This window comes from Lichenostomus cassidix, chromosome 10 (assembly GCF_008360975.1).
Source record: "Lichenostomus cassidix isolate B80296 chromosome 10, HeHo_3.0, whole genome shotgun sequence".
Classification (NCBI taxonomy): Eukaryota; Metazoa; Chordata; class Aves; order Passeriformes; family Meliphagidae; genus Lichenostomus; species Lichenostomus cassidix.
Genome location: NC_139491.1, coordinates 87272 through 115198, shown reverse-complemented (window position 1 = coordinate 115198; position 27927 = coordinate 87272). Strand labels below are relative to the sequence as shown.

At 42.7% G+C, this 27927-nt stretch overlaps 1 protein-coding gene across 2 annotated transcripts; it reads left to right on the top strand.

Annotated features, from left to right (window-relative positions):
- Positions 1–1580: 1580 nt before the first annotated feature.
- Positions 1581–27341, top strand: TP53BP1 (tumor protein p53 binding protein 1). Of its 2 annotated transcripts, XM_085070093.1 has the most exons (27): positions 1581–2337; positions 2417–2486; positions 2556–2622; positions 2885–2955; positions 3574–3732; positions 4193–4274; positions 5118–5263; positions 6081–6210; positions 6548–6639; positions 7645–7847; positions 8886–10134; positions 12059–12178; positions 12798–13034; positions 14082–14139; positions 15358–15450; positions 16591–17092; positions 18072–18224; positions 19985–20274; positions 20594–20770; positions 21025–21446; positions 21577–21768; positions 22251–22454; positions 23008–23220; positions 23816–23910; positions 24887–25086; positions 25893–26038; positions 27005–27341. In XM_085070093.1, exons 1-27 carry the CDS (start codon positions 1639–1641, stop codon positions 27190–27192), a joined length of 6258 nt encoding a protein of 2085 aa, XP_084926219.1. In that variant the 5' UTR covers positions 1581–1638; the 3' UTR covers positions 27193–27341. The 2 variants fall into 2 exon arrangements, with proteins under 2 accessions (XP_084926219.1, XP_084926218.1); XM_085070092.1 differs by having other exon boundaries at positions 2417–2622.
- The last annotated feature ends 586 nt before the right edge of the window (positions 27342–27927 follow it).

Sequence of the window (27927 nt, the reverse complement as noted above, 5' to 3'; positions counted from 1 at the left end):
CTTCCTATTTCAGACCAAGATCAACTATGCCTATTTGTTACTACTTAAAAAAAAATCTGAAATGTTAGAAATGGCATAATTTTTGTAACTTCTTTAGACTTATTTTAAAATAATTTTGCTTATTTGTCTTTAATTTAAACCTACTTGCAGTTCACAAAACCAAATTCAGTTGTCCTCTAAACTGTGAATATTACTGGGAATCAAATTATTTGCCATCAACTTTTTTTTTCTATCTGGACAATGTTATGATAGCAAAATCCTTTGCTATCTTCTCACTAGATGTAGGGCTTAGCTTAGGCCGTGCCAGTGTAGAGTACAGGAATGATTTCATGCATTTAAGGTATGCATACTACACATACATGCTTGCTGTTTGCGCCTTTTTCTAAGGCAGCCTTTTTCTAAGCATGATGCTGACTCAGTTTGTCGGGCACTATTGCCCCCCTTGCTTTATTTTGCAGAAATATGATACAGCTCAGTAGCCCCGTCCTGAATTTGTGCAGTTATTTCATTTTTTTATATCGTTCTTACCTGCATTGTACTTTGTCAATTTTAAAGAACATTAAAAAAACCCTTTCTTCTACTACTTCTAGTCGCTCTCGGTTGCAGATTGCTTGTGGATTAATGTGTACTTACTTTGTGACCAAAGTGATGAAAGAAAACAGTGCACTAGGAGCAGCACACTAACATTTGAACCCTCACTCAGATGCACTTGATTTGAACTGACAGTTATTACTTTCTGAGAATGAATACCAAACAAGTTTTTTACTTATTGAAACTTCATCACAGCTATGCTTGCCTAGTTTGCTGGTGAGAATCCCATTTAGATACTGCTAAAAGTTTTACTCGTTATTCTCCCACTGTGTCCTGTTGCTCTGGCATACCAGATCACTTGTCTTTAGAAAGCTATGTTGGCTGTTAACTCCTGTTCTTGTTATCTTCTGGATACAAAACTAATTTGTCTGAGGATTTGTTACCAAAGTTTTCAAGAATTGGAAGGGAATTTTGAGAAAGACTGACTGGCACGTTTGCCATTTCTAGTCTTCATTATCCTCTGTGAATTTTGTAAGGTAACTGTTAACGCTTCTAAGAAAACATTTCAATAATACAGCTTAATACATGCCAAAGGAACATTTACTGGGATGTGAACAACCAGCCACTTAAGCATCCCTCTTGTGTAGCAATTATAAATATTTGTAGCCTATTTCATGTTCTTAACATGCATATGCAAACTTAGATTTCCCATTACACACAAAATTTACCACATCCTCATATTTACAGTGTTTCAGTACGTACAACCTTTTGTTTATAACGTGTCGTAATAACAGTTTCTTCCAGGCCAGGTACCATTTTTTTCGGATTCTGTGGTTTTGCTTCCACAACAGGTTTTTAAATAAAATATACAGAATTCTCATCTATAAAGTAGAGAGATGCAGAAATAAGAGAACTTGCAAAAGTAGATTTAAATTAGGCTATACAAACTCACTATTTTTTAGGCAAGAAGTTGAATGCTGAAAGACAACAGTACTGCCACATTTACGCACAAGGCTTCTTCGATAACCGTTTAGTTATATAAACACGGGGAAATTGATCGGACTTCACTCTCCTGTGATATCCAAGGAAGGACGTACCCGATGGTGGATGTCCGGGATACGCAGTACTCTGTCCGTGCAGGATCCCGAGCACAGGGCTGTTTTGTACCTGTGCTGGAATGGGGATCGGGAGGGCACTGCACGGACACCTCCCGGCCCGAATCTCCCCCGCCCTCTGGCCCGCCGTGTGCGCCAGGTGGGAGCTCGCTGCATTCCGCCTCGGGCGAGCTCCGCCGGCTCAGGACGGACGGAAGACACGAGGCTCTTTGTCTCTCCTGGGCTCTCGTTGAGGTGCCGAGCGGGTGGCGCAGCTGCGAGCCCGCCGTCGTTCCCGCTGCGGGAGCAGTCTCGCTCCCCACCCTGCTTGGTCCCGGTGCCGGTTCACCGCCCCCTTCCCCGCGTCTCCCCGGTAACAGCGCGGGGCGGGCGGGATGCGCGCGCCAATGGGCGTGCGGCAAGATGGCGGCGGCGGGAAGTGCGGCTGGGCTGGGCGACGGGCAGGCAGCGTAGGGCAGGCAGTGTAGGGCCGGGCCGGGCCGGGCCGGGCTCTCAGGCTCTGCCGCCGGCGGCGTCCTGCATGGAGCGCGGCGGGAGCAGCCAGCTGGACCCTGGCTTCTCGCAGCAGGACACGCCCCTCCTCATCGTGGAGGACTCGCAGCCCCAGGGCGCGGAGGCGGAGTCAGAGCGGGCCTGGCTCGGCGTGCTGGCCCGCCGGCTGCCGGCCCGGCGGAGCCCTAGCCCCGTGCTGGTGAGCGGTTGGCGTGGTGGCAGCACCGCACGGCCCGGCCCGGCCCGGCTCTGATGCGGCCTTTGCTTCTGTCTTGCAGGACATTGTCAGCGGTCCTGCCGGCAGCCGGGCGCCCGCGGGCGGCGGGGCGCCCCGGGAGCGACTCGCAGGTAAGGGTGGGGCGTGGGGCCGCGGCGGGTCCGGGTACCGCTGTCGCGCTGACGACGCTGTGCTTGCAGAGCCGATGGAGGCTTCACCGCAGAGCTGCGTCGCGGAGGAGGCTTCACCGCCCGGCGCGGAGAGCAGGTACGTGGGCCGGGCCGCAGGAGCCGCCATCCGGAGGCTCTCGGTCGCCGCCTCTCCCGCCCGCTGAAATCTCTGTCGCGCTAAGGACCGGCCGAGAAGGCGGGCTCGGTGTTGTAGCGGCCGCGCCCGGGCGCCTGCCGGGACGTGCGGTGCGGAGAGCTGGGAACGCCTAGTCGGTGCCAAGTGACCCCTCGGAACACGAGCCGCAGGAAGGCGGCCTGCAGGAACCGCTGCGCGACGTTAGCGAGTCTCTCTGTTGCAGTGCCCTTGGAAAGGCCATGGAACGAAGTGAAGGTGATGTTGAGGACTGTGCTTCTTCGTCGTGTGTGGAAGGTAACTTCCCCATTTCAGGTCGGCTTTTTGGGTTTTGAGTCAGATCCACCATCTGTGCAGTTTTTCAGTTGAGCTGGCTCACTTGTCTCACCAGGGGTAATTGTGCCGGCAGTAATAGGTCAGAAATTGGCATATTTTTCTGGAAGTTGATTTGTACACTCTCGTGTTTGGAAAAACCCCCCAAAACCAGTTCATTTATTATTGTTGTTAGAATGGGTCTTCAAGACTGGAAGGGGTTTAGAAGAGGCAGGAGTGCATTGTGACCATTAGGAAATGGAGCCTTACGATGAACTGGTATAACGGTCGTTGTCATCAGACACAGACTGTGTATTATCAAGATTATTTTCTCATCATGGAATGGAAACCTGCTGCCATACTTAATGGCATTATATAAGCCCTTGCTGATTAATACTGATTTCTGAGTTAGTGGCCACTGTCCCTGTTCTGTTACCATTTTAATTAGTACAGCTGAGATCAGATTCGTTCAGCGTTTCAGTAATAGCCTAAATACTTTGCATGCTAGAGGGTGTATCTTTTGCCCTTGTAAAAGATACATGATGATACATGGGTCTTGAAATTTTTTTGGTACATATATTTGTAATGGATGTCTGGTGTTAGATACAGGCATGTCACAGCTGCAGTTTGGAGTTCTAGAGCTCTCGCAGAGCCAGGACTTTGAGAGTGACTTTGTGCCCGATGAGGGAGATGCTGGGCATCAGCTTCAATCTGGACCTGCTGTTTTTTCCTCCAGACCTGTGAAGAATGAGTCTAAATATGGTATGTGTAAATGATCATACATGTCCTTTTGCTGCTCTGTAGATTGTGTCTGGTTTCTTTAACTTGTAAATGTTTGTTTGACAGGAAATATGGTAGTAGTAGTTTTCAAAAATGAGTTCACAGGTCACTGGTAATTGCAAAGAATTTTGCCCCCTCTTTCCTTTGGGCTAATTAATTTGTTTTCTTGTAGCTGTCCAAGTGCTGTCATTGATTCTTTCACTTCTCTTTGCTATTTTGTTTCCACAATATTTAGACAATCTGATACTGAATTCCCTCCCTGGTAAAAACCTCATCCTGTTTTCTTTCTCTTCTTGTTCTCATAGATAGTTCAGGAATAATTTTTTTTCATATAAGGCTTGCCTTGGTATTTGTGTAAATTACAGAATTACACTTTCTTATTTGTATATTAATCCAGGTGACATGAATAACAAATCTTTTTCTTTTATCTCTTTCATTCTAGAACTGCGGGAGGGCAACACGGTAGCTGTCCCCAGCACAGAAGCACATACTGCTTTGGAAAGCCAGGCAGAGAAGTCTGAAAGGTAGAACAGTCTGTGGTCTTTGTAGGTCTCTTGTGTGCATTCTGGAAGCTGAATTGTGTCTTTTTTCACTTGATCTTTAGACATGGGAGAGGATTCAAGGCAAAAGAGAAAGGTGAAGGGAAAGATGAAGTACTGCTGAGACCTTTTTGCAGCAGTGCTGACTAAGGAGTGTTCTCAGCATTCCTTGGTGAGAAAAGATGTGATGTCAAACTCCTAAACATGACAATATCAATAGGTTTGTTTTTAAGGGAGAGTACCCTGCATAATAAAATACGCCAATAATTGTCTTAAAGTGGTATCACCGGAATGTACTAGGAGCGATAATTCATTTTAAGTCACAGAAGTTGTCTTGACTTGTAGCATGGGCTTTGGCTGCACAGGAAAAATCAGGAGGCTAAGTGGTGGGTATTCCAGGATGCTTTTGAGTATTTGCTATTGTAAGCTTTATGGTTTTAATTATTTTTAAGTGTGAAACTTCAGTTTATTGAATAGACTTTATTCTATCTGGCATAAAAATTATATAATATTTAGCTCATTTTGTATTATCATATTCTGCCACAAAATAATGTTAAAGGGGAGGTGAAATGAAATTCCTAGAATCTGCATTCCATTTAAATGTCACTTAGATTGGTAGAAAATGTAAAAACAATTCTGAAAGCATAACTTAAAAGATGAACATGCTGCTTTATTAGGAGAAGTTGGTTTCCTTCTCCTCTCCTTTTTTTACCCCAGTGTTATAGATGAGTGAATACCTTTCATCTGTTATAGATTATCTTTACAACGTTGTAGTCTTACTTCATACTTTGAATTTCTCAGGTCAATGATTGTGTCTTGCATTTCCAGAACTCTGCAGGAAGCAGAGGAGCGTACCAGGAAGAAAACGCCTGTCAGTGACCCCACGAAAACTGAGGAATCCCTTGGTTCTGGTTATGAGGAGTCAGATATCTTGTCAACTCAGGAAGAGATGTTTCCTGAGAATCATGCAACAGGTAACAATAGACAAGCAGAGCCAAAATGTGCATCCCAGAGATAGTTATAAACATCGTACCTACTTGATCTTTGTGTAGTAGACATGTAGTGTTTTAGGGTGTAGAGTGCCATGAGTATTTTTCATGTAATTTCTGCTAAAATTGAAAACACTTTGGAAATGAAAGGCCACAGCCTCATTCACTGTAGTATGGAACAATGTCTAAATGTCACTTCCTGTTAGAACAGTTACTGGCTTGTTAAATACATTTAATTTCCTTTCTTTCTGTGCCTCTTGAAGAACAAACCCAAAACCTGCATTTTACCCTCTTCTGAAACTAATAAGGCTCACCATTTGTAGTGACACACCATGTAAAGTCTGGATAGGTAGGGTAGACAAACTTGTGCCCAGTGGCATCTATACTAGTGTGATCTTGTGAATAAACCTTCTGAATCCAGAAGATTCAGTAACAACCTTCTCCTCACACTCAGTCAGTGGTCAGTGCAAGGTATCTTTTCTTACAAGAACCTTGCGTATATTTGCGTTCTACTGCTGGATCAAATGTGCTGATACTGGAACCATGGGGGATTTTTAAAAAATTCCCAGGTAGGAAGACTTGTACAGTCGAAAATCTGTTCAGATTTTTCTTTTTCATCTGAACTATTTTTTGCTCACATTTCACGTACTGAGCTTTCATGTGCAGTCCTTCACCAGCTCTGAAAATCAGCTTGTCATTGCATGAGAAGGAGCTGTGCAATAGCATGAATTTATTTCCTCAGAATTTTCTGATCTTCCTGGTTCTTGACGATATTTCTATCTTTATTTCCTTCTGTTCAAAGCCACTGCAGGGAGTGGCTGTCTGATAACCAGGGTGGAAGAGGGAAGTTCTCTGGCGTGCACCCCTGCCCACAGTCTGCAAGTCCTGCAACTCTCTGGACAGGCGCTCCTTGTACAGGAGGGTCATTCCATGTAAGCAAAAAATCCCCAAACTATTGCAAGAATTTCACTGCAGTCGTGCATTCCCCCCACTTTCTTCTTTATTCAAGGACTTGTGCTCAATTTTAAGCAATCAGTGTTTTAATTCTGCGCTGTGAGAGGAGCGTGGCCTTATTTTGCAATGAAATGAACTAATGGTGTCCACGTGATCCATTACTGTGGCTAGTCTCTTGCTGGTGAACACCTGACACTTGCCTTTTATGAGAAGAGTCATATTGTGACAAGCTGGAGCTTGATAGGGGGAGAACTTAATGCATTTTTTTAGTGAGGTGTGGTTTTCATTTCCATGTTCCCACTTCTTGCTCTGCAGTGTCTCTTCAGGCCTAGTTATTCCTCCACCTGTTTCCTTTGGACCCAATGCCCTTGTCCCCAGCAGTCCTACTGAACAGGAGCAAGCAAAAGGTAACATTTTCTGCATATTGTCTGTTATAGTGTCTTTGGTCTGGTTTAGTCTGAGCTTGCAGCCTTTTCAAAACCTGTTAAAATTCTATTTAAAGAGTAGAGCAGGACTGAGAACAGTGAAGGGGAGGATGAAGGGAGATCTGTATTTGTGACTCTGTTGTTTATAATTGTCTATCTGCTATTGATATTTCCTGCATAGCTATCCTAATAAAAGTAGTACTGTTGAGTAGTCCCCCTTCACTTGAAAGATGCGAAATGCTTTGTATGGCATACTGATTGCTGCTGGCAGTTATCTTCCATTTTTAGGGATGAGCCATTCTTGCTACAGGCAGATGTCTGTACTGAGTCTGTACTGTTTGGGCAGTAGGAAGGACAGATAAGAATTACATCATAACAGTTATTTTACCTTAACAGAGACAACTTCCACAGTATTTGTAAAACCTTTCATATACTATAAGTGTGTATCCTAGAACGTCATGCCTAAAGAGGGATTATTCAATACGATACCTTGGTTCTTAAATATTATCTCTAAGCACCCATTTACTATCAGGGGTAAACATCCATCCATGTAGACTTCTACTATGATACAAAATCAGCTATTTCTTTCTGTGAGATTCCTGCCTCAGAAATACCATTAGAACAGATATTTTGTTGGCTGGGGTCTGAATTTAGTTGCATTTTAATAAAGATAACAAAAGGAAAATGAAAACCTCAGAAAAATGCTTTTTTATAAATTTCAGGCACTGTTTTCTAATTGTAAAAGTTCTAGACCTGTAGCAAAAGAGTCATGAATTTGTAACAAAACGCTAGCTTCCTCCTTTGAAAGTAAGAATATGGATGGTTTTGTTGATTTTTTTTTTTCCCCCCCTACAAAAAGAATTCCCCTGGAGATAAGATTTTACAAAGTTGAATACACCACTGAAGACAAATCTTTTAATGGAATGTTGGAAACTTAGGCATAACACAAGAATTTGGTAGTAATATCTTTCTGCTCTTTCAAACCAGATGAACAGATGGATATATCTGTCCCTGCAGAAGGAAGAGAACTGATGCAAAAGCAGAAAGGAGATACGCTGGTGGAGATGGCTGTCCCTTGTATCCCTCCAAGACCTCTTGCCCAGCCACAGGCTTCAACTCCAGTGTCCCAGAGGGCCCCAGCCTTGTTTCCTGGATCTTTACCTATACCATCACAACCAGAGTTCTCTCACGTAAGGATTCATGTATATATCTTTTCTGAGGTTTTTATATGGCTGGTGCAGAAGATGTGTTTTACTCAACCTCTGTTCTTCTGTGTTGAGCTTCCCTACTAAATCTCTCTGCTCCCACCAGTCACAGTTATATATTAGTAACACTGTGTGGCAGTTTTTCCTGCAGAGAAAATGCAGAACAGCTTATGAGGGCATAGTGGGTTACTGAACGTGGAAGCTGTTGTCTTAGACTGTGCTAGAAACCTTTTTTGGTGCCTTTTTTTTTTCCCCCTTAATATTCTAACAGCAGAAGGCTGCTGGCTTATGCTGAGCTGGACATCCTGCATCTCAAACTGCATCATAAATTAGGCTTTTATCAGGCAAGACTTTAGCATCATTTGTCATGGAGAAAGGGAAGCTGTTCCATTATATTTGTATCCTCCTACAAGGCTAGAACTTATTTACTGCATTTTTCAAGTTGCTTATAATTAGAACAGCAGCTTGCTATCTGTGGTTTCCTTTGTGCATTTTGTTTCTGGAAATTATAACTGTTCAAAGAGATTTAACAGATAGTTTGTGGGTTTATACCTTAATACGAATTTCATCAACTTGATAGAAACTTCACTAGTTGAAGCAGTGCTTCTCCTTAGCTGAAAGGCAGCATTCATGTTAATATAATACATACAACAGAGAATCTTTCCAGCACCCTTGGTTGTTTGAGTAAAAATAGCTACTAATTTGCCATGTTTGCCCTGTATTTTGTGATTTGGAAGTGAAAGGTACCAAGGATTGTGTCTGATTTTGCCGCAGACATACTAAATTGTACTGTGCAGTGATAATTTTTCTCAACAAAAACAGGCCAATCATGGCTCATATAAATGAGTGGGGAACAAAGTGTTGGATTTTTGTTTGGTTTTGTTTTCATTGGTTGTTTTCTAATCTGGATTTTCGTGCTAAGATTGCTCTGCTCCGTAATCCAGTGTGATGTTTTAGGTGTAATAAATAAACAATCCTACTGGGGATGCCCTAATACTTCACGTCCCACTTTTTTCATTTCAGGATATCTTTGTTCCAACTCAGAGTCCAGAGAAGAAGCATGAAGGAGAAGAAAAAACTGCTGCTTTAACCCCTTTATCCTTACTAGGAGATCTCTCTGGATCCACAGATGCTTTGTCGAAGATGTCTAGAGATGACACTGTGTCACAGCCTCCTGAGTCATGTAAACTGATGCTTTCTGCAAGTGCTTGTAGCCAGCCCACGAATACAGACGTCAGTTCAGGCTCTCTGAACACAGGCCAAGATAGTGAGACCACAAAGGTAGAGAGGATTTCTGAATGCAAGGCCTCAGACTCAAGACTCTTTTCTGTGGAGAATGACAATATAAAACTGAGGCTGAATGCAGGTGATCAAGCACCCTCTGAAAATTGTGAGAAAGCAAAAAAAGAGGATGTAGAGACTACAGGAATGCCTGTAGGACAGTTCGTTAGTGCAGGTGTTAGTGCAGGAGATGGGCCATTAGCCCTTACAGCTCATCGGGACATCAAATGTGTTTCTGGAAGTCAGGCTGCTGCAGATCGGTCTGGTCTGCCTGAGATTTTGTCATATGGTCAGGGTGGAGAAGCACAGTCTAAGGATTTTCCTTTGGAAGAGACTTCTGAACCTGAGGCAGTTCCTGAGACTCAGTGTGAAGAACCAGAAGAAAAACTGGAAGTAAAAGAGAAGCAAATAAAGGAAGAAAGGTCTCTTGTTAATATAACACTTTCTCATAGGTTTATTCTTGAAAGGGAAGGACAGTGTCATGAAGATATAGAAGTGAAATTTGCTGATGATTTTTGTAAAAATAGCAAAAATATAGCCCAGGAATTAGAAAAGATTAGACCAGAATGTCAGAGAAAAGAAGCTTCAAAAGATTGTACTTTTGACAGTGGAGAGGCAAAGCACATGGATAAACTGTCTTTTAAGGCTGTTGCAGAAAACATGGCAAAGCTTGATAAAGTTTTAGTTAAGCCTTTTGCTGAGGAGTTGCTGGAGCAGCAAAACAACTTGTCTCCGAAGCGAAAGAGTGATGTTAAATCGGAAGTGGTATTGCGTGTTAAAAACCGTCCAGGTTGTTCAGAATTGGGACAGGTAATGATAATAAACAATCAGCCATCACTTCAAGAGAGAGGGGTTGAAACACAAGTGACTCAGCATGAGAATCAGGTGCCAAAGAATATGGAGGATACTGTTATGACGAGGAGCGTAGAGCAAGAAGAGCAAAATCAGCTGCAGGTGAAGGCCAGTTCTAAATCCCCCAGTCCTTCCAGTGGTAAGTGAATTCAGTTCAGCAGTTCACGGGTGTATATTTTGAATAACATCAAGGACAGCTGTATACAATCCTCAGTGTTTTCAGGGAGCACTGATGTTGAATGCAAGTTGAGCAATCTCTCCTGAGAGCAGAACTACACCTTACTGCGTTATATGCAGAACATGACTTTGCTGTTTTCCCCTGTGATGTCACACTAGCTCAGGGCAAGAATGATAAAGTAATTATTGTTCCTGACTCTCACTATTTTATGGTAGAAATGCAGGGCAGCTTGAAGAACTTGAAATGTTGTGACATTGGCAATGTTCAGGGTTTTTTGTGACTTCTCCCTCACTCAAGAAGGAACAACAGCAGTGCCCTTGAAAGGAAAAGAGTGTGTGGTAGTCAGTACTTTCCTTCTTGTAGGTCTCCTTATTTTATTTTTCATTTTTTTTTAACTCTCAGAAGGGAATTTTCTTTTGGGAGGGGTGTATGGAGCAACTTCGAGCTAGAAACTAATATAGCAAATTTATCTTGAGATTATATTAAAGTAGAATGGCTTTTCACTTGCATGCAAGCTGTGGCTCAAGCAAGTATTACCATGACTCATTGAAATCCCTTAACATGCTATATGTCATTATACAAGATGTGGGATACTGTACCTGTGTTTTGTGGAGCTTTTGCCTGTTCTTGTTGTCTTTGACATCCTTTTCCAGATTAAATTTCAAATGGACCTAAATCTGTTACAGGTTGATGGTTATAAGAACATGAGAAAAGTTTACTACTTTTAATTAACTGTTTTCATTGATAGAACAGTTGAGGCAGTAATGTGAAAGGATTTAAACTTTGAGGCATTCACATATTTTTCAGGTCTTGTGAAAGCTTGTTTGTCTTCAGTGGTATCCCTTGGTTTAGTAATTATATTATGCTGGTGATCATCAGCTGTGCCGGTGATCATTTCCTAAATTCTTTTGATCATTTGTTACTAGCCTGTCAAATGTGGATTTATAGGTTAGAAGGGATTGTGGTAGCTAAATCAACCAATATTCAGTAGAGTTGCTTCAGTTTTTACATAAAACACTTTTTAAATGGAGACATACTCTAGGGACACGGTACAGACATTCATAAACTGTTCGTGAGGGGAGGGGTGGTTGGCCTTCCAATGTGTGAGTATCACTCCGCTACAAGTTACCTACCCACTGCAAAAATACACTGAAGTTCTTGGGTTGGTCTTCAGGATGTTGCGGTTGCTGAACCACGCCTTTAAAGCCTGTGGTAGCCAGAGAGGTGAATGTTTTCAGAGTTTTCAAACAGATGATACACAACTGTTAGCTGATTGGGTATTTTTCTATGAGAGTATTATGCAAATTACTTCTATATAACGTTTAAAGTCTGCAAATATATGCATGGGATGAGGTAAAAGGAAAGAACATTTTATTAGGTTTTTGATTTCTTTTATTTGTTAAATCCTGCAAGATCTGCACATAGTAAATCCAGCAAGGTGTGGTTTCCCTGATGGGATAGGCCACCTCAGCTACCATTCTGTGTAAGTTCTGGGTTATCAATTCAGGCAACATGTAGGTCTGCCAATTCATTTCTGTCCTAACCTTCTGTTTTTAACCTCATCTCCCTTTGCTGTGGAAAATCCTGAGCATCTCTGAAACAAAGCTGCATTCTGTAAAAGTCCTATTTGTGTCAAAATATTTAGTCTCCCTTTTATCTGGCACCTGGGAACAGCTGCATCAAGTTGATCACAGTCCAGATTTTCACTTAGAGAGATTTTCCACATAAAATGTGAGGAATATCAGAGCAGCTATTCAGGGGGGTTTTGTACAAGTACCAGTGTTGTGGTTTTCCCTATTTCCACAGCACGGTGAACCTGTGCTTTTTATATTTGAACTAAAGTAGACCCTTGAAATTACTAATTCCGGTGCTCTGTGTCTTTTAGGGACCCCGTTTCATTTTACTTTGCCAAAGGAGGGTGATGTCATTCAGCCCTTAACCAGCATAACACCACCTCTGACTGGCCATCTTAAAATGGGACCCAGGAGACACAGCACACCAATTGGTGAGTTTGACCTGAATGGCTCTGTTCTGCAGTGAAAGCCTGGAAGCTTTTCGTTCATGCTGCAGGATCTAATAGGATAACTCAAACCTACCTTGGCAAAAAACATTTCTGCATTCCTGTTCTATGGGATGGGCTCTTTCCCACAGATTCCTTGCCATATTTTCTCAGTCTCTAGCAAAGGTGTTTTCTCCCTGAGTACAGGGCGGTATGGATATGTCTTCCTTGCACTCACTGTGTCCTGCATACAACTCCATTGAAGAATGTTAAAGAGCCTTCTGAGTAGCAAAAGAGCTTAGACTACAAGAAGATTGCTTCCAGTATTCATAATCTTTTATCAGGACTTTCTCTGCTAGGTTCACAAAACAGCACCCTGCAAGTGCTGGATGAAAGGAAGACTGTTCTGCCTGGGTAATAGTATATTATTCTGTCACAAGCTAAGGACAATACCTGTGCTACAGAATTTTCATGCTTCAGATCTCTAGAAAGGAATTTCCACTACTGCACATTACTAATAATGCGTGCAGTGAAATGTCTTCAAACCAGAACTAGGACCTCAACCCCAGCAGCGTGAATGACAGTAGCTACTTCTTGTTTCTTGTTTTTGTTTTTCTGTTTTCAGTGGATGATGCTTGCCTAGACAGTACTATAGCAACCAGTGATGTTACAGCAGAGGGCACGATGGGGACCAACGATGTTACTGTGGAAAGTGCAGTGGTATCAGCAGATGTGTCAGAAGTGTGTGAGAAAGGAGAGTCTGGTGTGGTTCCAGAGCTGGATGCAAAACTTTCTCTGCGAATGAACCCTGTAACCCCTGTGAATGATGGGAGCGAGGAGACCTTGCCATTCAGCTTGGAAAGTAAGAAGATGAAACCTGAAATGTATGGGTCCTGTTGGATCTCAGCCCTAACTCAAAACCTTTCTGTGGCATTCCCCAAGACAGTCTCTGAATCCCTGTGATTTTTCTCATTTTTCTTTTTGGGCAGTGTCACTTAAATTTGTTTCTCTGTTTCTGCAATACTCTAAGCAAGGATAGAGTGAGAGGAGAGGCCTCTGTTGTGAGGAAAGGTATTTCCAGCAGACTAAAAATTGTGATGTATAGTGGCAATGGTACAGGACAGGAGGTGAAGTTGGATTGTGTTGGGAGGAAAAGGATTAAAAAAAAAAAATATATATATATACACACATAAATCTATATGTTTAGAAAAAAGTATAATTATAGAATGGGGTTGGAAGGTACCTTAGAGATCATCTAGTCCCAACCGCCCTTGCCATGGGCAGGGACACCCTCCGCTAAGTCAGGTTACTCCAAGCCCCATCCAGCCTGGCCTTGAACACTTCCAGAGCTGGGGCAGCCACAGCTGTCTCCAGGCAGCCTGTGAAAGTGCTTCACCACCCTCACAGGGAAGAATTTCTTCTTAACATCTAATCTAGGTCTCATGTCTTTTAATTTAAAACTGTTTCCCCTTGTCCTATCACTTTCTGCTCATAGAAAAGGTCTCTCTCCCATTTCTTTAAGAAGTCCCCTTTTAAGTACTGAAAGGCCACAATGAGGTATCCCTGGAGCCTTCTCTTCTCCAGGCTGAAAAACCCCAGCTTTCCCAGCCTGTCTTCATAGGAGGGATGCTATAGTCCTCTGATCACCTTTGTTGTTTCTACTGGACCTGTCTATAATACAGACCAAAAGAAAAGTTTGACAGAATTTTAATCAGAGCAGTGACATTCAGTCTAATAGTGTAAAGCTTGTAGAAACTTAGGTCTGTTCTGAGAAGTTGGATGGAGTAGCCTGGGCACGCTTTGTCTAGGCTTTCTCAGCCTCTCTTCACTGAGTGTATGGAGCTGGGAAAGGTCAGAAGAGTCGTTTTGGATGGTGTCAAAATCATCCTTCCCTTTCTTCTTGTTTCAGAGCCTGCAGCCAGTGACAGGAAGGATGGATCCTCTGCTGCTGCTGAGGCTGGTGCCAGGTAACTGGGCTTCTTGCTTTGCAGAGTTAACGCAAAGGTCTGGGTAGATCCTTTTTCCACACAATATCAGCGGCAAGGAAAAAAAATTATGAGACACAGAAGCAAGGAACACTTTTAGCAGTAGACATGATAATTAACTCTTTAGCTCTTGCAGACGGTTTTAGTTATGTAGACAAGGTGGGAATCCCACTTGCTTGTTCATTATGGGCTTTGTGGTTCCTACTAATGTCAGCATTTTGCCGCTCTCTGCTTGTAGTCAAAGCCAGAAATTCATGTCGTGTGGATGAAAGTCTAGAATGAAAGTCTGCCTTATCCATCTCTTAAATTTCCAGTATATGGGTTTCTGCTTTCTTTAATGGTGCAATTTTCTGCAAAGAATCTTTGAGAAGTTCTGAAAGAGCATTATATTTTTGATATAAAGCTGATAGAAATATAATCACTTCATGGATATACAGAAGTCAAAGGTTAACATGTTGACCAAAACGTTGAGTTATTCCCTTGATCTTTTTATTTGTATGTATGTTTCTCTCACATTTAATATGTAGCGTTGCTTGATCTTAGCTTTTGGGGGGAAGTATTGTTTGTAAGTACTAATAGGAATCTGAGTAGGAAGACAGTGACCTGTAGTCATCCAAGTGAGCATTCATAGTGTTTTGAAGTAGTGAGAAAATTTAGGAATAAACTTAGTATTTCTTGTTATAGATTGCATGCTAGATTGTAATCACACCTCAGTGCGAGGGTGAGCGGTGGTCATTTCTCACTGGTTGAGGATGGGTTGCCTTTGTAGGTATGGGGTGAACATGGACTCTCGGGGTCTTCTTTATGACTGTCATTCCCAGTATTTTTGCAGTGACATGACATTCCTGAGTAGTAAGCCATAAAGATTGTAACTGTGTCTCCTGGTGGGTACCAGAGGTAGTAGATGCTGAAACCTCCTGATAGTGCTGCAGTTTTCCACACAGCATTTTCTGGAATTGTTCCACTGCTGTTGGCTGTTAGGGTTTCTGCAGAAATTACAGAAATGCTTATGCAATTACAGCTTTTTTCTTGATCTTTGAGACAAATCATCTCACTAATTCTGTGGCTGTGTAGGTCAATAAACTCAATACTCTGTTGCTTTCCCAAGGGGCTAGAGAATTCTTGTTTTGCTGTATAAGAGTTTTTCTCACTTCCTGATGCATTTTTGTTTGTTTGTTTGTTTTAAATCTGCACTGCTAGCTCCCAGAAAGCATCATCTGTGTTTAGTCGTGTCTGTGAAGTTCGTCGAGAGGATGAGGCCAGAGGTCATGGTCTTTCCACTTCTCTATTTAGGTAACTCCTCACAGTCTTTACCTGCCAGTCCTGGTTGGATTTATATCCACATGTGCATTTTCTACATCAAAGAAATTGCACTAAACCATTTTCTTTGGGTGACTTAGAAGGTTGGGGACAATGGGGTAAGTATACTAAATCTGTATGTTTGTTTCTCACGTGGTAATTAAAAAAAAAAGTCTTACCTTTTGACTGAGGAGCCATGTGATCCTAGAAGACTGATATGCTTCAGTGAGGTCTTGGGTTTGAGAGAATAGAGATCACACTTAAGGCTGTTTAAATACCTTTTCTGTCTCTTCTAAGATCGTCTGACCAGTTTTGTTTGTTGTTATTGTTACTGCTATTGTCTCCCTTCCAAGTCAATCAATTTTTTGCTGTCTCTGGTTGCTTTGAAAAGGACTGTACAGCTGCATATATTATGGTGCCGAGGGTGCTGCCTGGAGGACTAGAAGTAGAAACCTGCTTATTTAGTGTTTTCCATTCTGTCTTTTGATGGGACAGTGAAGTCTTGGTAGAAATAGTGTAGTCTTGTGTAGAAAGAGTAACCTAAGTTTGAACAGTTATACTAAAGACCATAATGAATAGGGAATTCCAGTGCTGGGTGAACTACAGCCAGAAGGGAAGACAGTCACTCCTCAAAATTCTCAAATACCTGAGGGAAGCCAAATATATACTTCTAGTAGGGCTCAGAATATAGTACCTGACAGAGGCAGTACTTCTGGCAGAGCAGACAATTGTAATGAAAACTTTAGACATAATTTGTGTTTATGCTGCTGGGTCTTCTTGTTACATGCAATTATCAGTTTCAGGACAAACAAGCACTGGAACAGGCTGTAGTTAACTTCAAGGTGACATGCTTGTTGAAACAAGTTTGCATAGTTGGTGCCTAATGTGTGGAGTGTAGCAAGAAATTTTGTATTTCAAAAAGCACCTAGTTCTGGACAGTGTCAGCCATATGTTTTGCTACCATGTGTATCACTTGAAGTGTCGAAAGGTTTTTTCATAATTTGAACTCTGACTTCTGTGCAATCCTAAGCAGCAATTGAGTGGGGTTTTTTTAATACTGCTTTCACTTGAGTGGCTGCGTATTAGTTGTCTTATTTTCTCAGTAATTTTGATCTGTGTGTAATTGGTTTGCAGGGGGGATTTGTTCATTTTTCCTGGCACACAAGAAGATGCCGAATTACATACAAATCCCAGTGATTGTCAGTACCAGCAACACAAGGCAGATGTCAGTGGTGGACAGATCCTAATTCCTCAGAGGATGCAGCAGGACTGTCATCAGCAAACTTCTGGTGAAGAGGATGGAGAGTCTATGGAGACTGATGTTGTAAGCACTCAGGCAGAAGATGGGAGAAGAATGAAGAGAAAACAAAGTAAGGCTGTTAAAATTGATCAAAGTCAAGAGAGGTGGGAAAACATCAAGAATAAAGGTATCCAGACTACAGCAGATGGTATTTTTACCCCAACAACTGTTACAACAGCAACACAAACATCCGAAGAAATCTGTAGACAGGTGGAAATGGGAACCAGTATGTCTGGGCAAAGACCTGGGCAACAAGATGTAAATGTCCAAACGGATGAGAATGGGGAAAAGCTTGTCAGCGCCTCTGGAGATGACACAGGCTCTTTGCACAGTCAGGTGGGATGAAGGCTGCCTGTATTTAATTGCTTTTGGACAGTAAAGTATCACTTCAGCCAGTAAATTCATTAACAGTTGGTTCTCTGTTGAAAAAAAAGGCAAAGGGCCACATTAAAATATTGATGTTGCAAGCTGTCCTGAATCAACTGCTAAGGTAGCAATACTCACTGGGCAACATAAATTTGGGAAGTAAATGTCTCCATATTTATTTTCTGGGAAAATGTGACAAGTTTGGTTGATTGTTTTTACTTGGGGTTGATTTTTTTTGGGTGCAGATATAGTTAATACTGTAAAAATCTTGTAACTTTTTGTTGGCTGGAGATGGAAGTTGCATGAGATTTTGAGTGAAGGGTTTGATGCTTTCTGTTTTGCATCAACCAGCTTTTGATGGCTTGTTCTGATGTTGTTCCATCGGATGTCAATGGTTAAATACATGGGGGGGAACTCCTCCAGAGAAACTTTCTAACAAGTTGAATAACTTCAAATTAGTATTTCAGAAAGTACTGTAGACTCAAAACCCCCCACTCCTTTGCTGTTGCAGTTTGTATATTTTTGTATCAACAGAAGACTAGAAAAATTATTTTTTTACTAAACCTGGTTTGAGATTAATGTGTCCTGTGGGAAATAGGAGATTAAAAGGGCCATAAAATGACAGTGCAAGATTGATGTGATATGTCTGAGAGTCTACTCAATCAAAGAGTATCGGAAGCCACGCTAAACAAGTTTGCTGTTTCCTCCTTGGACTGCTATGATTTCCCTTCCTCTGCTTGTCTGCGAGTCAGAAAGGTGTATTTCAGTTCTCCTTCGTGTAGGGTCTCTTGGGCTGTTGCATCTAATTTATAACAAGATGCTTAAAGGTTCCCTTCTCCCTTACTTTAGCATGGTATGAAGAAACTGTGCTGCAGAGATAGCCCTAGTCAGAAATAATTTGCCTTTTGTTGTGGTCTGTTTTGTCTTTACTGTATCCTCTTTATTGCAGGGAGAGGAGGAATTTAACCTTCTTCACCCACCCAAAGGCCAAGTTCAGCATCGCCACATGCGAACCATTCGAGAAGTGCGCACTGTTGTTACACGTATTATAACAGACGTTTACTACATCAATGGTGCAGAGGTGGAACGAAAGGTAGTTGAGGTAAGTTCCTGCTTTCGTGGTTAAATGAAATGAGATATTGGCTGCAAAATAGAAGTCGTTAAAATGAGAATGTGTTATGGCTGCAGAAAATGAGTTGAAAGAACAAGTCTGTGTGCTGTGATGACAAGGCTTTCTTCATGAGCAAACTTGCAGACCATTTAGTGCATGGCAAAAGCTTTTTTTGTTTTCATGCTGCTAGTGTGTTCTGAAGATGCACTGAAGTCGCAAAGAACTCAACAAAAGACTTTGCTATGTGCCTCCAACTATTTTAAAAGTCTTGGAGTTTTGCCAGAGTTTCAGTGGAGCAATTTGCCAGAATATTTCAGAATGAGCAGAAATTCTGCCTGTAAAATTGAGCTATGTGAGATAGTTTAGCTTGTTCTGCAGATCAGTGTCATTTTTAACCACAGTCTTTTGAGTCCTGTGTACCAGATTCTGTGAGAGGTCTACAAAAATCAATTTAAAGCTAAGGAATGAGCTAGCCTTTTATTCGTACATCTGTGTTGTAGTATGCACATTCATTAATTGGAAAGTGTTTAGCGAATCACAAAAGATAGCTGCAAAATGCTGATTTAATGGGCACAATAATCACATCAGCCTGCTAGCAATACAGTGTTACTGCTATTCTGCTATGAAGGTAAATAACATGAGAGTCTTGTGCTGTGTAGTCACAGTGAGTAATGACACAAAAGGATAAATTAGATCAATACTTTTACACCTGATACTACACATAAAAATCCTTATTGTAACATCAAAATGGGGAATTAAGTGTCCTGAAATATACTTATGTAGGTTGTGTAATCTTAATCATATAGCCATTTCCACTTTATCTACCAGCACTCAATATCACTATTTTGTAGATACATGTTTTTATATCCATAAAGCTTTAATTACTCCAGATGGCAAGCTGTCTGAAACTGGTCTTGGATTATGAGCAACCAAAGGCTCCTAGGGTCTCATGTATTTGTTGCAGTCTCACACTCTGGAAGAGTGGGAATTACTAAAAGCCAGACCAATTGGATACCAGGCCAGGCTCTGCCCCATTGTTAAGGAAACTTCCCTGTCCAGCCATCCAGGAGCCATTCTGGCAGTCACAACTTCACCACCTGAGCTGGGATTGAGGCCCCTTTGCAGTGGACAGCTCAGTGAGCTGATGGGTACCCTGCTTGACTCCATACACACCCCACACTCACAGTCAGACCAGGTTTCCTCACTGGCTTGACCCCAGGTTTCCCATGGCAGAGTCTCAGACATCTGGATCCTTAAAACAATTTACTCTTCTTGAAATAACTAAATAACAAAATAACAGCTTGAGCTGATGCCTCCAAGGAGAGATCTCAAACAAAGGGCACCTGGGCTTTTATACCCTTACAGTGTAAGGTGCAAAAGTGTGGGAAAGTCTGGGGGTCTTCTGTTCCTGCCGTGCCTCCAAGTGTTCAGGTCACAGGGCCTTTCGCTTGGGAGTCTCGCTCCTGCAACCTGCAACTCGCACTTGCAGCTGCATCTTGAGCTACCTGCACTGAATGTACTCCTCAACACAGTTAACCGAGTTCTCAGGGTGACTTCTTGATACAGAGCAGCCACAGGCCTGTAGTGAGAGATGCACTATGTACTGTGGATCAGCCCAGACTGAAGTCTGCATGGCTGTCATCGGGTTCATGAATGTGGTCTCAGCTTATCTGCGTTTTGGACTGGTGGTTGTAAATCTTCCAACTAGCACTTGCATCACCTTAGACAAACCTTATTTTGTTTCTTTGAAGGAAACTGAGGAGCCTGTAGTGGAGTGCCAGGAATGTGAGACTGATGTGTCCTCCTCTAGAGCTGCAGGGGGCTTGTCACTGACCTCAGGGGACCTCGGTGATGTCAGCTCCTTCTCATCTAAGGCCTCGAGTCTCCACCGTACATCCAGTGGAGCAAGTGGTGGTCACTCTGCCATGCACAGCAGCAGCAGCTCGGGACGAGGGACTGGAGCTGTCAAAGGGAAAGTGTGTGGGACAGAAACTGGAGAATTTGCTTTACCCATTGGCAGAGGTGTCTTAGGAAAATTGAGGTAAGTGCAGAGTCTTGGGAAAAGAAGAAAAAAGGATATTTTGCAAAAGTGAACATCTGGCTTATGAGTGTGAAGCAGGGTAGACCTAAATCAAAAGTTTTCTGGGAAAGATCTGGCTTGATGAACAGAAGTAAGGAGGTAGTTTTGTTTTCACATCTGTTCTTCCTAAAGGAGTAGTTTGTTTCCTTGTGAGGCATTGCTTTGCAGTTCAGCAGCAATCAGGCAAGCTTCTGGATATGTTGTGAGATGATCAAGAAAACGGGAGGATCCTAGTAAGCTGGCTTCTCTTCTCAAAACAGTTAACTCATAAATTCTCTAGCCCTAGGAAAGGAGCTGAGCAGCCTGCATCTCCACTCAGAGTTAGCCAGACAGGAGCACTGCCTTGTGAGGAAGAGGAGGACTCTATGCCTGGCTCTCGTCAGGCCGGCAGACCACCTCTGACACCTCGTGGACGAGGAAGAAGGGGCCGCCCACCATCTCGAACAACAGGAACGAGGTACCCTGGACAAAGGAGACTGTAACTCTAATTTATTGCCAAGAAAGGAAGTGGGGAACTTCTGTCTTAATGTGCTAGAGGAAAAGGAGTACTCAATATTTCAGGAGATAGTTTTTAGTGATATCATGTAGCAGCTGCAAGCACCTCACCCAAGTATTTTATATTTAGTCATTGTTTTCTCAGATCCTTCTGGAAATGCTTTTCTTCTCTCTTTTTTTTTTCCTCCCCCCATTGGGGACCTCTTTTTTCTACAGAGATTTACCTGGACTGCCAAGTATGGAGGATCTCTCAAATACAGCATCACCCGAGGAGAAATCATTTAGTCGTTCAGTTCGCCTGCCAGATGAGGGGGAGAAATCTGAGACTTCTGGCTTCTGTGCCTTACGTCGAAGTGACTCTCCAGAAATCCCGTTACAATTGGTGACTGGTCCTTCGGACTGTGCAGACTCATCCTCTGGGAGCAGCTTTGTGGGCCTCAGGGTTGTAGCAAAGTGGACCTCAAATGGGTACTTTTATTCTGGGATGATTACCCAAGATGTTGGAGCTGGAAAGTACAAGCTGCTCTTTGATGATGGATATGAATGTGATGTGCTAGGAAAAGATATTTTACTCTGTGATCCTATCCCACTGGAGACAGAGGTGACTGCGCTCTCAGAGGATGAGTACTTCAGTGCAGGTAAGAGCTGTGCTTGAGTTTCATCCTTGGTTTTCTGAGTTGCTGAATGTAGTGGGAAATGGGTGCTTGTCCAGGAGGATGGGAAGCCTGGATGTGATTGGCTAACAGGTGTTATTTGCTGTCTTGTCAGGTGTGGTGAAGGGACACCGGAAGGAGTCTGGAGAGCTATACTACTGCATTGAAAAGGAAGGCCAGAGGAAGTGGTACAAACGAATGGCTGTTATCCTGTCTCTGGAACAAGGCAATAAGCTCCGGGAGCAGTTTGGGCTGGGTCCTTATGAACCTGTCACCCCCCTGACCAAAGCAGCTGACATCAGTCTTGGTAAGGGAGATTGCCTTTGAGCTGCTGACTGTGCTGTTTTGTGTCTTGTGCCTTTGAGGTAATTTTAGTACCTTATCTGAATTACCAGTGTTTAAATATTTCTGGGTATTCAGTGATGCTTTTGGCACTTTATAATGAGATCTTTGAGATCCTTTTATTGTTTGGCATCAGAGACTTATGGGTATTGACTGGCTTATGGAAAGCGATCTGCTTCTAGGACAGTGATGCTTGCCATACTTGGGTATACTTGGTGGATGGCTGCTTTGATACAAAGTCCCAGCAGTACTGGGAGGAAAAGAGACAACCAGGGTACAGGGCTTGAGAAGAAAGATATATTTTTTCTTGCTTTCCTCTGCCAGAGAGTGGTGGCATGTATATTGTAGGTACTATTGAGTTCAGACACTGCTGTACAGTTGGGTAGGGTGAAAGCTTGTGGAGTTTGGTGACAGCCCATGACTAATCCCCGCATACTATTATTGCAGATAATCTGGTGGAGGGGAAGAGGAAGCGACGTGGTAACCTTGGTTCTCCCAGCACTTCCAGCAGCAGCACAACCCCCACTCGTAAAGGGCAGGAGAGTCCACGTGTCCCACCAATCTCGCTGTCTGGGAAAAGGAAACTTATTGCATCTGAAGATGAGCGATCCCCAGCTAAACGTGGCCGCAAGTCAGCAATGATAAAGCCTGGTGAGAACCTTATTTTCTGCTCTTAAATTTGCATTCATCTAGTTTTTTCCTCCCCAGTATTTCTGTAATTGATCTTTCCACTTCCATAAGTAAAAAGTAGATGAGATTGCTTTGCAGATTGTTCTGCAGGATTTGAGACTGACCCTCCCTGGATGCATTCAGCAGCCAGAGCTATTTGTAGTGTAGTCTGAGTACTTACTGCCATCTTTTCAGTTCTGCCTTTTAGAAGTGTTCTGAGTTTAATGGTGTGATTTGTCTCTCTCCTTTCTTATCTCTTCAGTCAGTCCTGAAAGCTGTTAAAGGGATCCCTCACAGCAGCCAGTGTTGTTTCAGGATGTTGATAAGACTGGCAAACTTGTCCCATTAGTCCTTCATGTTTTGGTTTGAAGGTTCTTTGCAACCAACCAGAAGGATGAAAGATCCCTGCCTTGCCTAGTGTAATCCTAGCCCGATCCTGCCTTTCTGTGTCTCCTCTGGTAAAATATCTGAGTTGAACAGATTCCCCAGGTAAAACTTACCTTTGAAGACTTAGGGTGCATCTGTCTCTCCACAGGGGCTGTGAGAGCTGGAGAGTTCATTAGCACCTCTGAAGGTGTAGATGCTGCAGATCCCCCAGCACTGGAGGGTGACCCTGGGCCCTTGCCCCACAATAAGACCCTCTTTTTGGGCTATGCCTTTCTTCTCACCATGGCAACACCAAGTGACAAATTGATCAATCACCAGAAGCCATCAGATGGTCCCACAGGGAGTAGCGAGGAGGAAGAAGGTGAGGCAAATCTTACCTATTGCATTTTCAAGTGAGATGCTTTGTCTTTAGGAAAAATGCTGGATACTGTCTGATCAGACATTCATGTGAGTACTTGTTGACCCTTTTGTTCTTTAATCCTTTGCAGAAAGAACCTAAAACTCAGTCTGTGATTTAGCCAACTTGTGGCCTAAGACGTGACAAACCTCGATCATAATCATAGGCCTGTTCAGCAAGCTAAGAAAGGTGTGAAAATTAGTGAGATCAGCAGTGTCTGAACAGCGTAATGTAAAAAGGAAGGTTTTGAGAGATAAGGGTTAGTGCTGGCAAACACAGAACTTGCAAGCATGTATGGGTTGCTCCAGTTAGCCTTTGCTGGTGTCACATTTCATGCAGTGAAAGAACTGATAATGTGCTTACCTGGCTGGTGCTGTGCTGCCCTTTCTGCTGCCTCTTTTTCTTTTTCTTTTTTTTTTTTATTCTTTCAATGGTTTTCTGTAGATATTCTTGGGAGACAGGCTGGGATCCTTTACTGAAATAGATGAGGGCTTTGTAGACTGAAGCATAGGAACAAAGGCAGATAGATTATAGTCAAAAATTGAACTTTCTGCTGTAGATTTTTTAGAGATGACTCCGTACGATAAACAGTACATAGCACAACAGCTGCGAGCAGGAGCTGGCTATATCCTGGAAGACTTCAATGAAACCCAGGTAAGGGTTCACTTATTAATCTAGAACAGCAGTTACAGAATAGTTGATATTGGAAGGAATTTCTATAGCTTATCTTGTCCAACTGCTCTGCTGAAAGCAGGATCAGATTGCTTAGGTCCTTGTCCAGTTGTGTTTTGAGTATCCTCAAGGATGGAAGCACCAGACCCTCTCTGGGCAGCTCGATGCAATTAGGGAAAAAAAAAAGGAATTTCCTGTTTTTATATTTGTAATTGTTGCTTCTTCTCCTTTGAGTGGATAACACTGAAAAGAGTCTGAGAAAGGCTCCATCTTTTGTACACCCTTGTATCAGTTGTGAACATGCATTAAAAAGACCAAAGCATTCCCTTACTGAGCTTTTACAAGCTCACCTCTCTCAGCCTCTTTTGGTATGTCGGGTGCTCCGATGCCCAGGCCTCTCAGTGGTCCTTGGTTGGACCTGCTCCAGCATGTCTGGTGTTTTTGGTATACTGCAGAAGCTGGGAGTGGATGAAGTACTCCAGAAGGGGTCTCACTACAGGCCTGTGCATTGGAACACTTAGAGGTAGAGCTCTTCACTTACCAGGTCTACTTGGACAACTAATGTAATTTAGTGTGGCTTTTACTTAAATTTAATTTTTTAATAGAGACAGTAGATCGTTCTTGGAACATCTTGCTCGAGGAATCAGTCTTGTCTAGTGACTTCTTGAGTCTCAGACTGAAAAATAAATCATGTCCTTTGTCTCAGCTGGAAGAGGGCTATGGTACAAAAACTACTTGGCAGAGTTTTTGCCTGTGAACTGTAGAGCTTGGAATAGGTGATTATTAAATTCTGAAATCACTAGTACCTTTATCTAGTTAACCTTTCACGTAATATGGCTGTGAAAATCAGGGTTTCAGTTGTTTTCTTCTTTAAACTGTTTAGCAGCATGATAATTTCGGGGTGGGAGGTTTTGCAAGCACCGTCTCCTGTTTTCATGCCTTCTTTTGTCCCCTGAAGTGTAATGCAGCATACCAGTGTCTTTTAATTGCGGACCAGCATTGTCGAACTCGGAAATACTTGCTGTGCCTTGCCAGAGGGATCCCTTGTGTGTCTCATATCTGGGTCCATGATAGCTGTCACGCTAACCAGCTTCAAAATTATCGGAATTACCTTTTGCCAGCAGGATATAGCCTCCAGGAGCAAAAATTGCTAGAATGGTGAGTGCCAAATAACCATGATCTGAGTCCACAGACTCTTGGAGAGAACTGTAATGCTTGGGAGGCTCTTGAATAGCTACAAATACTGAAGGTGACCCTAGTACTGCTCCCTATACTTTCTCTTCTGTATAGGAACACACTTCATCTCTTTACTTGGATTCACAGTGACCTCTAATGCAAAGGTACATTTGGGTGCCATATACACAAAAAACACAGTCTCCTTGGAAGTAAGAAAGACATCAGTCTTCTCCTGAGGAAGACAGAATTCAGCCAAGGCTTCCCACACCCTTGGCTAACTTCTCTAGTTGCTCAGAAATAGATAAAGGAGAGCAATGTTACATTAATTTCCTTTTCCCTTGGTACATTTTGAAGCTAGCTTCTGCATTTTCTGTGGAGTCTAATCCAGTAAGTCTGTTCTGAGAGGACACAGGTCAGACTCCTTAGGCAAGCTGAGGGGCAGACACAAGTTTGTAGATTGTTGTAGGCTTTTGGGCAGGAGACTGATGTCTTCCTGCTCAGCCCTGTCAAAGTGGAAGCATTTTGGATGTGCACAAAAAAGGTGGCTCAGGTTTAGCGAAGAGTTTAGCATAACTTTGGATATAGGCTGCTGCACACACACTCCACCAACACTGTCTAGCTCTGTTTTACTGTGTATAAACAAAGGATAATCACTCCAAGTACTTCAGGAAGGGTGGCAAGAGTGTGGGTCATTGTATGCAAGATATTCAAAGAACATATATGGGAGCAAATCAGGTCACTAGACTATTGGATATTCTTAGCAATCTGCATTTCTCTTTACTCCTCAGGCAGCCACGAGAAAACCCATTCCATAACCTGAAGGTTCTCCTGGTGTCAGACCAGCGAGAGAACTTCCTGGATCTGTGGTCTGAAATTCTCATGACTGGAGGAGCAGCATCTGTTAAACAGCATTACTCAAATGCTCACAACAAAGGTACTCATTGCTGATTTCTCAGAGAATCCTATACCACTGTGGTTTAAAATCATGTAGGATGGTTTAAGAGGTTGTCTGTAAGCAGAAAGGAAGGCAAAGGGCAGACGCTTGCTACTTGAATGTAATCTATATATAGATTACATCTAGGAGATGTAACTTGCAGAGGAGACGCTGTTGAAATGGGGGAAATAGGCAAGAGTTGCTCCCAGACCTTCTGTAGGCCCCTCAAATTGTGCTTCCCTTGTCCTTCTGAACTCGGCTGCCTCTCCATCTCTCCATATGGGATGTAGGCGCTTGTCGCTGTTGAGCCGCTAGCAGAGAAGAAGAACCTGGATTCTCAGCGTGGCATAGAAAAAAGAGCTTTATTATTTTTAATCCAACCTATACAGACTTTTCAGAGGTCACCCAGATTGGTCAGCCAGAAACCTCCCCCTAAGCCTGATTGGCCTGGCCTGAACTGTCCAAATCTCGAGACACTGTTTTAACAACATCCAAACCTTATCTTTGTTTATAAAACACAGAAGAAAGTTCTCATGGGAAAGACCTATGCTAGCCACAGGCGCTAGCACTCACAGCCTGAGGTCAGGACTCAGGGTCATACCTATACTGTTGGCTACCTGTTTTCTCTTAATTTTTAACTGGAATAAAAGGAATATTTTCTTGTGAGATGCAGGGTTGCTGTAGGTGTGTCTTAACTTTTACAAAGAGAATTCACTGCCTAGGAATGAGAAGACATGTAAGAGTAATTCATAGTGGTAAGACACACTGATCTGCCTGGTCAAATGGGGCTTGAAGCAACCTGGACCAGTGGAAGGTCCACGCCTGTTTATGGCATGGTGTGGAATAAGATGAGCTTTAAGGTCCCTCTCAAACCAAATAATTAGGATTCCATGCTTCTGTGATTTTCTGCTGCAGAGCAGATCCTCTTTCTTCACCTGACAGATGCCTATTTTTCTTCCTGTACAGATATTGCTTTGGGTGTTTATGACGTGGTGGTGACTGATTTTTCCTGCCCAGCTGGTGTCTTGAAGTGCGCGGAAGCTTTACGGCTGCCTGTTGTCTCACAGGAGTGGGTGATCCAGAGCCTTATTGCTGGGGAGAGAGTAGGCTACAAGCAGCATCCAAAATATAAACATGACTATGTCTCTCACTGAATGAAACTTTGTCCTGTCCCAACTGTCGTGCAGACTGTGTTTTAATCAGGTTTTAAATGTTTGTGAATTGGCCATCATGCATGGGTTATTGTATATAGTTTTATCTGCTGGACTTTTATGATTAAATAAATGCTTGCTTTCTTGTGGTATCTGCTGGTACTTGTCATTTATCTAAACTTATTCCAGGGCAATGCCTTCAGGGAAGGAGGGCAAAGGAAAAAAAAGCTTACATTTCTCTGAGCTGAATAGCTCTAATATTCTGCCTTGAGTAAAGCCTGAGCTCAACACAAAGTCAGTTACAGAGGAAGGGAAAAGGCTGTTTTCCATTGGCAGAGGTTCAGGACAGTGGCATTTCTGTTTGTTGGAAGAATACCATGTTGTGTCTTCCTCCAGTTTGCTATTGTTGTTTTCCAATAATTTCATTAAGGTGCTGCTGAAATGACTGCTAAGAATTTCTCTAACAAAGTGTCATTTTGTTTTGGCTACCTTTTTTTCCCTGTTGTGACTGTATAGGTATTAACCTGTCTTAGTGGAGACTGGCACTACCCAACTACACACAAGAACCTTGGACAAATAAACGGCTGGGAGACTGAGGTACAAAGGGTATCTAAGTGTTGTGTCTTTAAATGGTAATGGGATAAATCATCTGCTTCTGAGCTTCTGCAGTCACATCTTAGTGGTCAGCTGGCATAAAGGCAAAAGCTCTTCACTCTAACAGTGCTATAGGATGAAGGC

Coding starts and splice junctions, on each gene's coding strand:
- TP53BP1 (XM_085070092.1), top strand. CDS start 1,639: ATGTCCGGGATACGCAGTACTCTGTCCGTGCAGGATCCCGAGCACAGG. Junction 3,733..4,192: donor GAAGAATGAGTCTAAATATG/GTATGTGTAAAT, acceptor CTTTCATTCTAG/AACTGCGGGAGGGCAACACG. Junction 10,135..12,058: donor ATCCCCCAGTCCTTCCAGTG/GTAAGTGAATTC, acceptor TGTGTCTTTTAG/GGACCCCGTTTCATTTTACT.